Genomic DNA, 13,932 nt, shown 5'->3' with positions numbered 1-13,932 from the left:
ATTTCAATATATCTTTATTTTTTGTAGGACAAAATTAATTTGAGAGCAAATTTATATGATTACAAAATGTCTAAGAAGCTTCCTATGAAGTCAGCTGTATTTGAGCATTTCATAATGACCCCATATATTGCTCTATACAGTTTAATGGGCCCCGTATATTGCTCCATACAGTAAACTGGGTTCCATATATTGCTTCATACAGTATACTGGTTCCCATATAAGGCTCCATACAGTATATCATGGGCCCCATATAACCCTCCATACAGTATATAATGGGCCCTAAATAATGCTCCATTCAGAATGACCCCATATAATACTACTCAGCATATAATGGGCCCCATATAATGCTCCATACAGAATAATGGCCCCATATAATGCTACATACAGAATAATGGGTCCCATATAATGCTCCATACACTATATAATGTGCCCCATATAGTGCTCCATACAGTATATAATAAGCCCAGTATAATGCTCCATACAGAATAATGGGTGTTATGATTAGGTGGCCTTGGAGCAGCATGAAAACCTTCACTGGAGTAAGTGGTAACTTTACTGACCGCAAACCCTGATCTTATCACCGCAACTAGAAGTAGCCGTGGGGTGTGCCTAACAAAACCTAGACACCTCGACACAGCCGGAGGACTAAATACCCCTAAAGATGGAAATAGGAAAACTATCTTGCCTCAGAGTAGACCCCCAAAAGGATAAGCAGCCCCCCACAAATAATGACTGTGAGTTGGAGAGGAAAAGACACACGCAGGCAGAAAACAGGCTTAGCAAAGGAGGCCAATTCTAGCTAAATAGAAAAGGACAGGACAGGATACTAAGCGGTCAGCATAAAAATACTACAAAAATATCCACAGCAGAAAATACAAAACTCCACCACCTAACTAAAGATGTGGAGAATATATCTGCAACTCCAGAGAATCCAACCAGACTGAGAAAAACAACTGACACAGTCTAAGCTGGACAAATAGAAACATAAGATCAGCACTGAAAATAAGCACACAGCATATGTGCTTCAGAAAAAGAAACAGACACTTATCTTTGCTGAACTGGCAGTTAAGCAGGAGAGGCCAGGCAGAGATCCAATACTTCCAAAGAAACATTGACAACTGGCAAGGACTAAAGAGTCCTGCAAAGCTAAATAGCCCAGTCAGAATTGCAATTAGCAGATACACCTATCCAAGACTGCAGCCCAGAGACAACTGCATTACCATCTACAACCACCAGAGGGAGCCCAAAAGCAGAATTCACAACAAATGGGCCTCATATAATGCTCCATAGAGTATATAATGGGCCCCATATAATGCTCCATAGAGTATATAATAACACAAATATAATGCTCCATACAGAATAATGGGCCCCATATAATGCTCCATATAGTAAACTGGGTCCCATATTTACTGGGCGGGACCCCAGTATATATTGGCGGGGCCCCATATATTGCTCTATACACGATAATGGGCCCCATATATTGCTCCATACAGTATTTAATGGGCCCCATATAATGCTCCATACAGTAAACTAGGTCCCATATTTTGCTTCATACAGTATACTGGGTCACATATAATAAGCCATACAGTATATCATGGGCCCCATATAAGGCTCTCCATACAGTATATCATGGGCCCCATATAATGCTCCATACAGTATATAATGGGCCCCAAATAATGCTCCATACAGTATATAATGGCCCCATATAATGCTCCATACAGAATAATGGCCCCATTTAATACTCCATACAGTATATAATGGGCCCCATATAATGCTCCATACAGTCTCTATATATAATTGCCTAAGGGGTACTTCCGTCTGTTTGTCTGTCTGTCTGCAACTTCCGTAACGGAACTCCTGGGTCGCCGGCCGCAACCAATCGGTGAGATTGAGGCGGGATTTGAACACCGCTTCACTTTTTACTATTGATGCTGCCTATGCCCCATATAATGCTCCATACAGTATACTGGGTACCATATAATGCTCCATACAGTATAATGAGCCCATATACAGTAATGCTCATACATAAAAAGGTCTAATACCTCTCCCGTTACCGCCGTAGGTCCAGTATACTTACACAAACCTTTTAATTATTTTTATTATTAACCCTACAATTGACAAAGACTGTTGAGCGCCCCCAGTTGGACTCGACCCAGTACCGTTACCGCAGCGGCCCGTCCGGTGAGACTCAATAGCCCATGATGATTTTGGCTTTTGCTGAAGACCTGCTGTGTGTAGCCCAAGTGCTCAGAATATCATAGCTTCAAGTCTCCTATAGAGACTATTAACCCCCGGAAGCTGGACATGCATAGTGGAGCTCCAAGGCCCCATCAGAGAACCTAGTTAAAATCCCATTACTGGAGTTCCATCTGCCTCCCCTTCAGGCTGAACAGGACCCCTGGAGGCTAACTGAGTGGACTTGAGCCGGCACCCAAACACTTAGACCTACCTGGCAGCGTTTTTGTGGAGACCTCCACGTGGCGCCTTGTCTGCTGGAGCTCCGGCATCCCGGTCGGACTCGCTTTTTGGGAGCCGCTCTGTACCCCGAATGGGGCTCGGATGGTGAGGGGGACATGCTCGCCTACCCGGATTCCTACCCGGCGCGTATGGAATCGGCTTGGAGGCGGACGGTGAGTCCTGCGGTATCCATGGTATGCTGCGGCCTTCACTTCCGGCCCGACCGTGGCCTCGTGGTGCGGCCTGGTTAGCTGCGGCATCACTGGAGAGTAGGACGTTGGGTCCGGAGCCACCGATAGAAGCAGCTGACGTCCCTGTGCTGGGCGGTGTGAGGAGGATCGCTGGGACTTCTGGTGCCTTTTGGTATTCCTGCCTTGTGCACTGCTGGGGACCAGTGCTCCCCTCCTGGAAGGCGCTCTGGGCCCTAGACTCTGTTGCTTGACTAGCAGAGGCCCCAGCTTGGAGTTAGTTTGTTTCCCTCACCCCCTAAGAGACTCTGACTGTCTTATTTTTGTCAAGGGATCTAGTATACCATTTTGACTGCTACACCCCTTTTGCCTGCCGTAATCTAGGAGAAATATTTATTCTACTCCACTATGCTTCACAAGATGTAATCATCTATTCAGGGGACTCTGAGGAGAATTGAGGGAATTCTTTATTAACTGCACGACTTGCTCACAATGGTTAAATCTTCTCATAAGCAGACTAGATCGAGCACCAAGTCCATCAGACCAGGATCTCCAGCTGACATGGATAAATTCCTAAAGAAACAAGGAAACTCATCTAATGCCTCAAAATCCTCCCGTTCATTTGAGAATGCCTTGGAGGATCATACAGAATCTGATCTGGACAGCGATGGAGACTCTGAGGATCAAGACAAAGGTACTCATGTTACTCGATCATTTATTAAAAGGATCCTAAGTAAAGCCCTTGAACCTTTGGGAAAAGATCTTATGGCTATTAAACATGACCTTAACCAGTTGGGTCACAGGATTGAGACAGTTGAATCTACCCAAACAGAAATCATTCAATGCTCTAACTCCTCCATTACCTGCCACAGACAGCAAGAGGACCATATCAATCGGATCTATACCATTCTAGAAGATCATGAGAACAGGGAAAGGAGAAACAACCTGAGGTTAAAAGGTATCCCTGAATCGGTTCTACCTGAAGCTCTGTCAACAACGGTCATCGAAATTTTTCGAGCCATTCTGGCCCCTACTGACCCGACAGAGATTGAAATGGTGAGGATTCACAGAGCTCTGAGACCCAAACCAAAATCAGATGAGCCTCCTCATGATGTTCTCTGCCATTTTTTAGATTTCAGAACCAAGGATCTCTTAGTAAAAAGAGCCAGAGAAGCTGACTTGATCGCCCACGACGGAACTCCAATCCAAATCTTCCAGGACCTCTCAGCTTCTACATCTGTACAAACGGCGTCTCCTAAAACCTTTCACTTCCATACTCCAACAAAGACATTACCCCTACCGTTTGCTATTCCCATTCGGCCTCTCCATTTCAGCTAAAGACAGGAGATTCCTTATAAGGTCCACATCTGACATTAAAGACATCTGCAAGGAGCTGGAGATTCACCTGGACCAACTTCCCATCTTGGAAACGTCTTGTGACGCCCGTCGTTTGAAATCTCTCTCTCCCATCTCCGTGGCAAGACTCGCCCTCCTCAAGGTCTTCACGGGCAAGACGTAGGTCGTCCAAGGCTACACCACCAAAAGTTGATGATGATGATCCGGGAGGCTGAGGACTCACACGCCTTCCATAATCTTTAAATGTTTATTCTATCTTATGTTTTTTGATCCCTAGGTTCACAGATCTTCTGATAGAATATTGCGACTTATAGTTGTGTAGTGCTATTGTCATTATTAACTGTGGATTATAATCCCGTTTTTTTTTCCTTTTGTTACATTGCTTAACTTCTCTGTTCGATTCTCTTCTCCTTCCCCATGAAATAATTCAGGATGAGGTTACTACATCCAAAAATGTTCAGTTTTCTAACAATCCCTCGGGTGGATTTTATCTACCCTTTTCTCTTCTTTCCTAACTACCCCTCTTTCTTACTCCCTTCTGCTCTTGTGTATCTCCTCTCTTCCCTAGATCTGATGGACGAATCTTTCTCCTATATGAAGCATCCTTTCCTACACCCGCCATGACGTCAAACCGTAAGTCTTTTCTCACAACGTACATGGTCTCAATTCTCCAATCCCCAGGTCACAAACTATAAATCTATTAAAAAAATCAGGGTACGATATTTTATTACTACAAGAAACCCACTTTACCACAGATAAAATCCCCTCCTTTGAGAAATGTTTTTTTTCGATACATGGTATCATGCCAGTTCTCCTCAGAAAGCCTCAAGAGGAGTTTTGATTGCTTTTGCTAAGGATATTCCCTTCCTTCTTCTGAGCTGCTTAAGTGACCCCGAAGGTCGCTATATCTTTATTAAAGGTCTAATAGCTAGTAATATGGTGACCCTAGGCAGCCTATATGCCCCCAGCAAACATCATTTCACTTGGTTGCGCAAGGCCTTTGCTAAACTACGTTCTTTTCAAGAAGGTGTAGTTATCATTGGAGGTGATTTGAAAGTTGCTCTAGATCCCCTCCTAGACACGTCAACAAATAAAAGCTCTATTTCTCTAAGAGATTTGGCCCGACTTAAAACTCTCCTCCATTCTTTAGAATTAATTGATGTATGGAGATATCAACACCCATCAGATATCGATTTCACTTACTATTCCCATCCACATAACTCTTACCACCGCTTAGATTGCATTTTGGCCTCTAGATCCATTCTATCTACTACTTCAAGAACCGATATAATCCCCGCCCTTCATTCTGATCATTCTATAGTATTGGTGAATCTGGAATTTCATAAGCCCTATTCCCACTTTAGAACATGGCGGCTTAATGAATCACTGCTACAACGCGAGGACATAAAAGCTCGAATATGTGAATCTCTCCAAGAATTTTTTCAAATTAATTCTAACCCAGAAGTTAATCCCACTGTTTTGTTGGAGGCACACAAGGCCACAATTCGTGGTGTATTCATTTCAATAGCTTCTTATCTGAATAAGCAGAGGAAGCAGGAAATGCAGTCTCTATACAGTGACATAGTCGCCTTGGATGCTCTCCACAAAAAAGAGCTAACACAAGCCACACTTATCCAACTTACGGAAAAACGACAATCTCTCAAAGATCTCTTAAAAAAGCGATCTTCCAAACAATACATTTCTTGGAAGAATAAGATATTTGCCCATGGTGATAAGGCTTCTAAACGTATGATTTCCCTGATTAAAATCATCAATTCCATACATTTATCCATCAAATTAAAACTAAAACCGGCCTTGTTACCCAACAATATTGCCAGATCATTGATACATTTTTGTCCTTTTATAAAGACTCATACCAACTACGTCATAATGAATCGACGGACGATAGGAATCAAAGGAGAAATGATGCTCAATCCTTTTTATCCTCCCTACATCGTCCTAAATTATCAGACTCCCAACAGGAGAGTTTACTCAGACCCTTTGCCTTGCTTGAACTCAAAAGGAAAATCTCCTGGCCTTGATGGGTTTTCGAAGACATATTACAAGACTTTTATAGGAGAACTAGGTCCTCACCTATTAAATATGTGTAATGCGGTCCTAAGTGGCAAATCATTCCCTCCGCAGGCCCTAGAAGCTCACATTTCCCTTCTTCATAAGAAAGGTAAGGACCCTGAATGTTGTGGAAGCTATAGACCTATCTCTTTGCTAAATGTTGACTTAAAAATTGATGCTAGTCTAATAGCTAAACGGCTTGCTGAGATATTACCAGATCTCATCTCCTATAACCAGACTGGTTTCGTTTCTGGCAGAGAGTGGAAGGACAACACGAGTAGGATCTTGCATTTAATACAGTATGCGAAAATTAATAAAAGGCCTCTTGTTTTAGTAGGAACAGATGCTGAGAAGGCCTTCGACAGGGTGGACTGGACATATCTTTGTGAAACTCTCCTAGCATTCCGTATACCTAAACAATTAGTTGACGCAATATTTCAAATGTATTCTTCCCCCTCAGCTTGGTTAAAAATTAATAATTTATTATCGGACCCCTTTCAAATTCAGAACGGCACAAGGCAGGGTTGTCCCCTCTCTCCGCTTCTATATGTGCTTGCCATGGAACCTCTTATTCAAGGCATTCAACAGGATGTAGAAATTAAAGGGGTTCAAGTAGGTGGTTTCCACCACAAATCAGCAGCATTCGCTGATGACCTTTTAGTTTTTTCTATCTGAACCCAACAAGGGGATCCCTGCCTTTGTCCGTTTACTAGACTTATATGGAAGAATATCTAATTTTAAAGTGAATCCCACTAAATCAGAAGCGAATAGTCTAAATATCCCTAAATCCTCGGTAGATAAACTAAAACAACTTAACCCTTTCAATTGGCCACCCAGTTTTATAACGAACCTGGGTATCAAGATCAGAAGATCAGCAGGAGAACTTCTCGATCTCAACATTTTACCTATGTTAAATAAAGCGGCCTCCACAGTTCATTCCTGGAGAGCAATTTTTTTTTATCTTGGATGGGGAGAAGAAATCTGCTGAAAAGTATAATCCTTCCTAAATTTCTATATCTATTTCAAATGCTTCCCATCCACATTCCTAATCACTACCTTTCTAAAATTAACTCTTTTTTTTATTAGTTATATCTGGGATAATAAACGTCCTCGAATTAACACTAGCACGCTCACTTTGCCGAAATCAGAAGGAGGAATGGGCGCCCCTGATATCTTTAAATATTACAGAGCTGCAATGCTCACTAGAATAGTGGACTGGATCAGGAATCCCCCGAACAAATTATGGCTCTCTATTGAAGAACATGTAGCTCCTGCCCCTGAGATCTATGGTCCTGCTTCATGATTATATTAGTCTACCCTGTTTAGTAACAAATGAGATCACCTTGGCTACTCTTAAATTATGGAGGACAGAATTTCTTAAATTTACTCCTATCACTTCAAGATGTAATGGGTCCTATTCCCCCTAAATTACCTAAAGACCCCGCCAATGTTACTTATGACCTATCTGATCTACCAATACCGATTAACCAAGTGCTTATAGATGGCTCCTTGATGACTCTTTCACAGCTCCAAGCCTTTAAACCACAACTCAATATTTATTTTCTTCATTTTAATAGAATTAAGGAGTATTGTTTTAAATACAGGAACCAGCTTTCCTTACTTCGCCCAATCACCCATTTTGAACAATTATGTATACAGAAAAATCCCCCCCAAAAGGTCTTATCTAAAATTTATAATTCTCAGGTCCTAGAGAAGGCCGATGCCAAAAGAGCATTCATTGGGTTATGGGATCTTAATACTTTACAGCTGATCAAATTGCTTCCATTTATAAAAGATCCCATGGTTCTTCCCAATGTGTAAAAATTCAAGAAAATTCTTATAAAGTGTTATCTAGATGGTATCGCACTCCATCTCAGTTGAATCAATGGCATTCCTCTACTTCGGAGATGAGCTGGAGATGCAATGCAGAGCCAGGTACCTATCTCCACATATGGTGGACTTGCCCAGTAATCATGCCCTTTTGGCAAATGGTGGGTGAAATAATCACTGAAGTACTGGATCGGGTTCCTGTGCTGTGACCACAATCCTTCTTACTTAATCTACCTGTATGGCCAGGGAATCCCATAGCTTCCAAAATGGCTAAAAATATAATAGCTGCTGGAAAGTTCCTAATTCCTACTCTGTGGAAATCAACTCAAATTCCCACTAAAAAACAAGTTCTTGAGAAAATCAACCTACTATATCACACTGCAGAACTAGTAGCCAATACGCAGGAGTCACTAAACTCTTACCAAAATATATGGGAACCCTGGATTCAATTTAGATCCAGTCCCAATTTTATTCTTGAAATCACAGGTAACCGAGTCAATTAATAATAATATCTATACAACCCCTACTTTCCTCTAGAATATTCTCCATCGGATCGTCCCCCCCCCTTTTTTCCCACTCCCCTTCCCCAGCTCCCCTCCATACCCTCATTTCTTCTTTATCCCCTAACTTTTCCTTTTCTTTTCTTTTGTTTTTCCCCATGGTTAACTTGTTTTGTTGACTGAGCCCTAACCGTAACTCTTTTCCTCCTGCTGTTTTAGTACATTGTTCTATGTAATGCTCTACCTGTAGAGGAATTGTTTTTCTGTACTTAATTACAAAATAGTTGACACTATTTGACTTTTATTGTTATGAATACTGTCCCGCATTCTATTTCTATGTTATTATTATTCTTAATAAAAAGAATGTTGAAAAGAAAAGAGACTATTAACCCCTTTCTGATGTCAGGCGTAATAGTATGCCGACTTCGGACTCCCTCCCTTTGATGTTTGCGACGGCGGTGAGCCCACATCTTTTACTGCACATGTCAGCTGTTTTGAACAGCTGACATGTGCTCGGAATAGCCGCGGGTGGAATTGCGATCCACCCGCGGATATTAACCCGTTAAATGCCGCTGTCAAACTCTGACAGCGGCATTTAACAAGCGCTTCCAACCATCGGACAGGAAATCCGCCCACCGGTGACCCCGTCATGTGATTGCGGGTCACCGGTTCATTGGCATGACAACCGGAGGCCTCCTGCAGACCTCTATGGTTGTCATTGCTGGATAACTACGGTATGAGTGCCACCCAGTGGTCGGCGCTCATAACAAGTGAGTAATTCTGCTACATACAGGTGATCTGATCATCGTCTGTATGCAGCAGAGCCGACCGGGTTATGGCAGCTTCTAGCCTCCCATGGAGTCTATTGAAGCATGCCAAAAGTAAAAAAAAAAAATGTTTTTAAAAATATATAAAAAATAAATGTTCAAATCACCCCCTTTTGCCCCATTCAAAATAAAATAAAAAAATATCAAACCTACACATATTTGGTATCACCACATTCAGAATCGCCCGATCTGTCAATAAAAAGAAAGGATTAACCTGATCGCTAAACGGCGTAGCGAGAAAAAAGTGAAAACATCAGAATTACGTGTTTTTGGTCGTCGCGACATTGCATTAAAATGCAATAACGGGCGATCAAAAAATTGTATCTGCACCAACAGGGTATCATTAAAAACATAAGCTCAGCATGCAAAAAATAAGCCCTTACCCAACCTGAGATCATGAAAAATTGAGAAACTACGGGTTTCGGAATATGGCGCAATTTTTTTTTTTTACAAAGTTCAGAATTTTTTTTCACCACTTAGATAAGAAAAAACCTAGACATATTTGGTGTCTATGAACTCGTAATGACCTGGAAAATCATAATGGCAAATCAGTTATAGCATTTAGTGAACACAATAAATAAGCCAAACAAAAAACAAGTGGGGGATTGCACTTTTTTGCAATTTAACCGCAATTGGAATTTTTTTTCCCGTTTTCTAGTACAAGACATGGTAAAACCAATGGTGTCATTCAAAAGTAGAACTCATCCTGCAAAAAACAAGCCCTCACTTGGCCATAGTGACAGAAAAATAAAAAAGCAGGCGAAGGGGAAGCAGGGGAGCAAAAATTGAAAAATGCAAAACCAAAAATACCTCTGGTAGTTAAGGAGTTAAAGCAAGTACAAATTTGAAAAAAAAAGTTTTTAAAAATATTTAAAAAGTTAATATAAAAGTTAAAAAATGCACAATGTTGGAATCGCTGGATTCAGAAACCCCTGATGTATCAAGATATAAAGTAGAATAAATAATAAAATTCTGAATCTGATTTTAAATACAAAAACAAAAAAAACTTTGAATAAAGAAGAACCTATACATTTTTGGTATTGGCGAACTCGTAATAAGATGGAGATTTATAATGTAATGGCAGGTTAGTTTTAGCCATTTAGTGAACATGGTAAGGCCTGCAACGGGGACAAGGAGCCTTCTTCTACGTCTAGAGGAAAGAAGGTTTAGTAATTATTACAGGAGGCAATTCTTTACTGTAAGAGCAATGAGAGTATCGCCATGTGATTTTGTAACGGCTGATTCACTAAAGAAGTTTAAAAAAAAGCCTGGATGATTGATGTTGAGGAACTCTGCAAACCACTAATTATTAAATAGAAAAAACAATAAGTACTCTTTAATTATATTATTCTTTATGCTTTAAAAAATAGTGCATCACTTTTGGCCATGGGTCAATGCGACTCACTGTTCAGCCTGTGTTCAGAATAAATACATTATATGGTGAAAATGTGGAATAAAATCAGTTTTTATTGCTCAACTGGAATATATCACAGTTAGTACAACTTCTTGTTGTTGGTTCACCAAGGAATGATTTTTCCTGTCCAATCCACAAACGTGCCATTATTTTTTTCACTGAGGGTTGTGATGATCTTCATCATGCCGCCGACACTTCCTTCTTTTGTTAGAGGTGCCTAAAAAGAAGATGCACAAAAATACTTTTATCTGCAGGTAGAGGTACATCTTCATTTTTGTTGGCTACATATTACTTTCATAACCTCGGTAAACAGGGTTGGAAAAATTTCGGTCACAGAAGGTTCGACAGGGCCAGTGTGGGAGAAGGCCCATTGACCCCATCGCCTGTGTCACCTCGTTGTGCGTCCTCAGATGCCCATTGATCTGAAATGTCTTACTGCGCAGAGACCTGCCAGTTCTCTGCACCGCAATACACACCTCCGGCCAATCGGAGGAAGGCAGCTGATGTCATCTTCCATGTCACGGACAGCACAGTCGACTTATATGCTGCCATGGCTGGCAGGCCAAAGTCAGCTGCCAGGTATAAAAGCGGGAAGCTAAAAATAATAAATTTGTTTAATTGTTAAAATGTGCTGGAAAAGTCCTAGGAGGGTCAGGCTGGGGGACATTGTTATAGGATGGGCTCCAGGATTGAGAGTGGAATTATTACACGAAGAGGTCAGGAGATGTATATTACATATTACTGGAGGGGGTCCAGGAAGGAGGACATTGTTACAAAAAAGGGCCCAGGACAGAGGACATAAATTCCAGGAGGGGCGAGGAGGAGGACATTATTACAGGAAGGAGTCAGGACGGGGGACATTATTATAGGAAAGAAAGCGAATATAGATTCTAGAAAGCTACAGGGGCCCATACATCTAGAACAAAACAGAGAACATGCAGTGCATAGACCCCAAATACAATGAAAAATAGTACAAAAACCTATTTAGTAAAAATGTTTGTATTTTTATTGAAGATAATAAAATTAAATAGGTATCAGATACAAAAAAAAATATATAGATAATGGTAGACGATCAGACGGTGGAGACGCAAAATATGTAACAACACACCAGGCATGATGTTAACATGGGCATTAGGGTTGCATAATTTATACAAATTCAGATTATTTTGCATTCAGATTACAATTAACATTTGTATATACAGCGGGTGAAATAAGTATTGGACACTTCAAAAGTTTTCTAAGTAAATATGTTTCTAAAGGTGTTATTGACATGAAATTCTCACCAGATGTCTGTAACAACCCAACCAATCTATACAGGCAAAGAAATCAAACCACAGATGTCCATAAATAAAGTGATCAATAATGAGAAATGACACAGGGAAAAAGTATTGAACACGCTTACTGAAATGTATTTAATACTTTGTATAAAAGCCTTTGTTGGTGATAAGATGCCTCCTGTATGGAGAAACTAGTTGCATGCATTGCTCAGGTGTATGATTTTGTCCCATTCTTCCACACAAGCACTCTTCAAATCCTGAAGTTTGCGCTCCTTCTATGAACTATGAACTTTAGTTCCTTCCATACATTTTCTATTGGATTCAGGTCCAGTGATCGGCTCGGCCATTTTAGCAGATTTATTTTCTTTTTATGATACCAATTGAGAGTTTCCTTGGCTGTGTGCTTGGCATCATTGTCTTGCTGAAATGTCCACCCTCGTTTCATCTTCATAATCTTGGTAGATGGCAGCAGATTTTTACCAAGAATGCTCAGTGCATTTGTCCATTCATTCTTCCTTCAATTATATGAAATTTTCCAGTGTTGTATGCTGAATAACAGCCTCACACAATGATGTTCCCACCTCCAACCTCCACTGTTGGTATGATGATTTTAGGGTGATATGCAGTGCCTTTTGGTCTCCAAACATAGTGTGTATTATGGCATCCAAATAGATAATTTTGGTCTGATCTGACCAGACTATATTCTTCCAGTATTTCTCAGTCTTGTATAAATGTTATTGAGCAAAGCTTCAGCATGCTTGAACATGCTTTTGATCAATAATGGAGACTTGCAAGGTGAGCGTGTATACAGACCTTGGAGGTTGACTGCATTACTTATAGTTTTCTTTGAAACAATTGTACACTAATTCCAGGTCTTTCTGTAGCTCTCCACAGGTGGATCTTCTAATAATTATTTTTATTCCTCTGTATGAAATCTGGTGGGGAGCACCTGGTCGTGGTCAGTTTATGGTTAAGTTATGATTTTTCCACTTCCGGATTATGGCCTCAACAGTGCTCACTTGAACTTTTGGTAGTTTAGAAATTCTTCTGTAACCAATGCCATCAGTATACTTTGCAACAATAAGGTTCTAAAGGTCTTGAGACAGTTCACTGGTTTTACCCATCATGAGGTGTTTCTTGTGGGGTACCTTGATAATAACGCACCTTTTTATACAGCATCAGTTGAACTAGCTGATATTATTTTTCACTAAGTAGCAGGATTGCTTACTAATTACTGATAGATTTCAGCTGGTGTCATGATTTTTCCCGGCATTTTGCACCTCTCTTTCTTCATGTGTTCAATACTTTTTCCCTGTGTCATTTCTCATTATTACACATAACTTAATTTATGGATATCTACGGTTTGATTTCTTTGCCTGTGTGGATTGGATGGGTTGTTACTGACATCTGCTTAGAATTTAATGTCAATAGCACATTTAGAAATATATATACTTTGAAAATTGGTGACATTTTCAACATTTATTGCACCGACTGTACACATTTGTATAAATTGTGCTACCCTAATATTCATGTTAACATTACGGCTTGTGTGTTGTTACATATTTTGGGTCTCCACCGTCTGACCATCTATCATTGTCTATATATATTTATTTGTATCTGATACCTATTTAATTTTATAATTTTCAATAAAAATACAAAACTATTACTAAATAGGTTTTTCTACTATTTTTAATTGTATTTGTGATCTATACACTACATGTTCTCTCTTTTTTGTTCTAATCATATTGGGTGTTCCCCACTGTGTTTTTTGGACTGTGGACCTTATTCCTGTCCATTAGTCTGGCAATTTTTCTCCTATACATCTGACCAACAAGCAGTTGGGGACCCAGGTCCAAATTTTCCACTGGGTCAATCGGACTCTACTTACACCACCTTCTATAAACTTGAGTGGAGTTATATTACAAGTAGCTTCTGCAGAGGAAATGTCCACCAACCTTTCTTCCTTCAAAACGGACTGAAGTAAACATGCTTTAAGTGGAAATTGGCACA

General features: G+C 40.4%; 1 protein-coding gene across 1 annotated transcript in view; it reads right to left on the bottom strand.

Annotated features, from left to right (window-relative positions):
• Nucleotides 1–10,678: 10,678 nt before the first annotated feature.
• The window catches only part of LOC138649779 (C-signal-like), a 170,602-nt gene continuing 167,348 nt past the window's right edge, over nucleotides 10,679–13,932 (bottom strand). The window contains exon 7 of the mRNA XM_069740457.1: nucleotides 10,679–10,862. Within this exon, the coding sequence (XP_069596558.1) occupies nucleotides 10,749–10,862 (114 nt within the window). The 3' untranslated portion in view covers nucleotides 10,679–10,748. The remainder of the gene's footprint in view (nucleotides 10,863–13,932) is intronic.

Source organism: Ranitomeya imitator, chromosome 9, assembly GCF_032444005.1.
Source record: "Ranitomeya imitator isolate aRanImi1 chromosome 9, aRanImi1.pri, whole genome shotgun sequence".
Taxonomy (NCBI): Eukaryota; Metazoa; Chordata; class Amphibia; order Anura; family Dendrobatidae; genus Ranitomeya; species Ranitomeya imitator.
The sequence above is the reverse complement of the archived record's forward strand: the minus strand, read 5'-3'. Positions and strand labels throughout refer to the sequence as shown.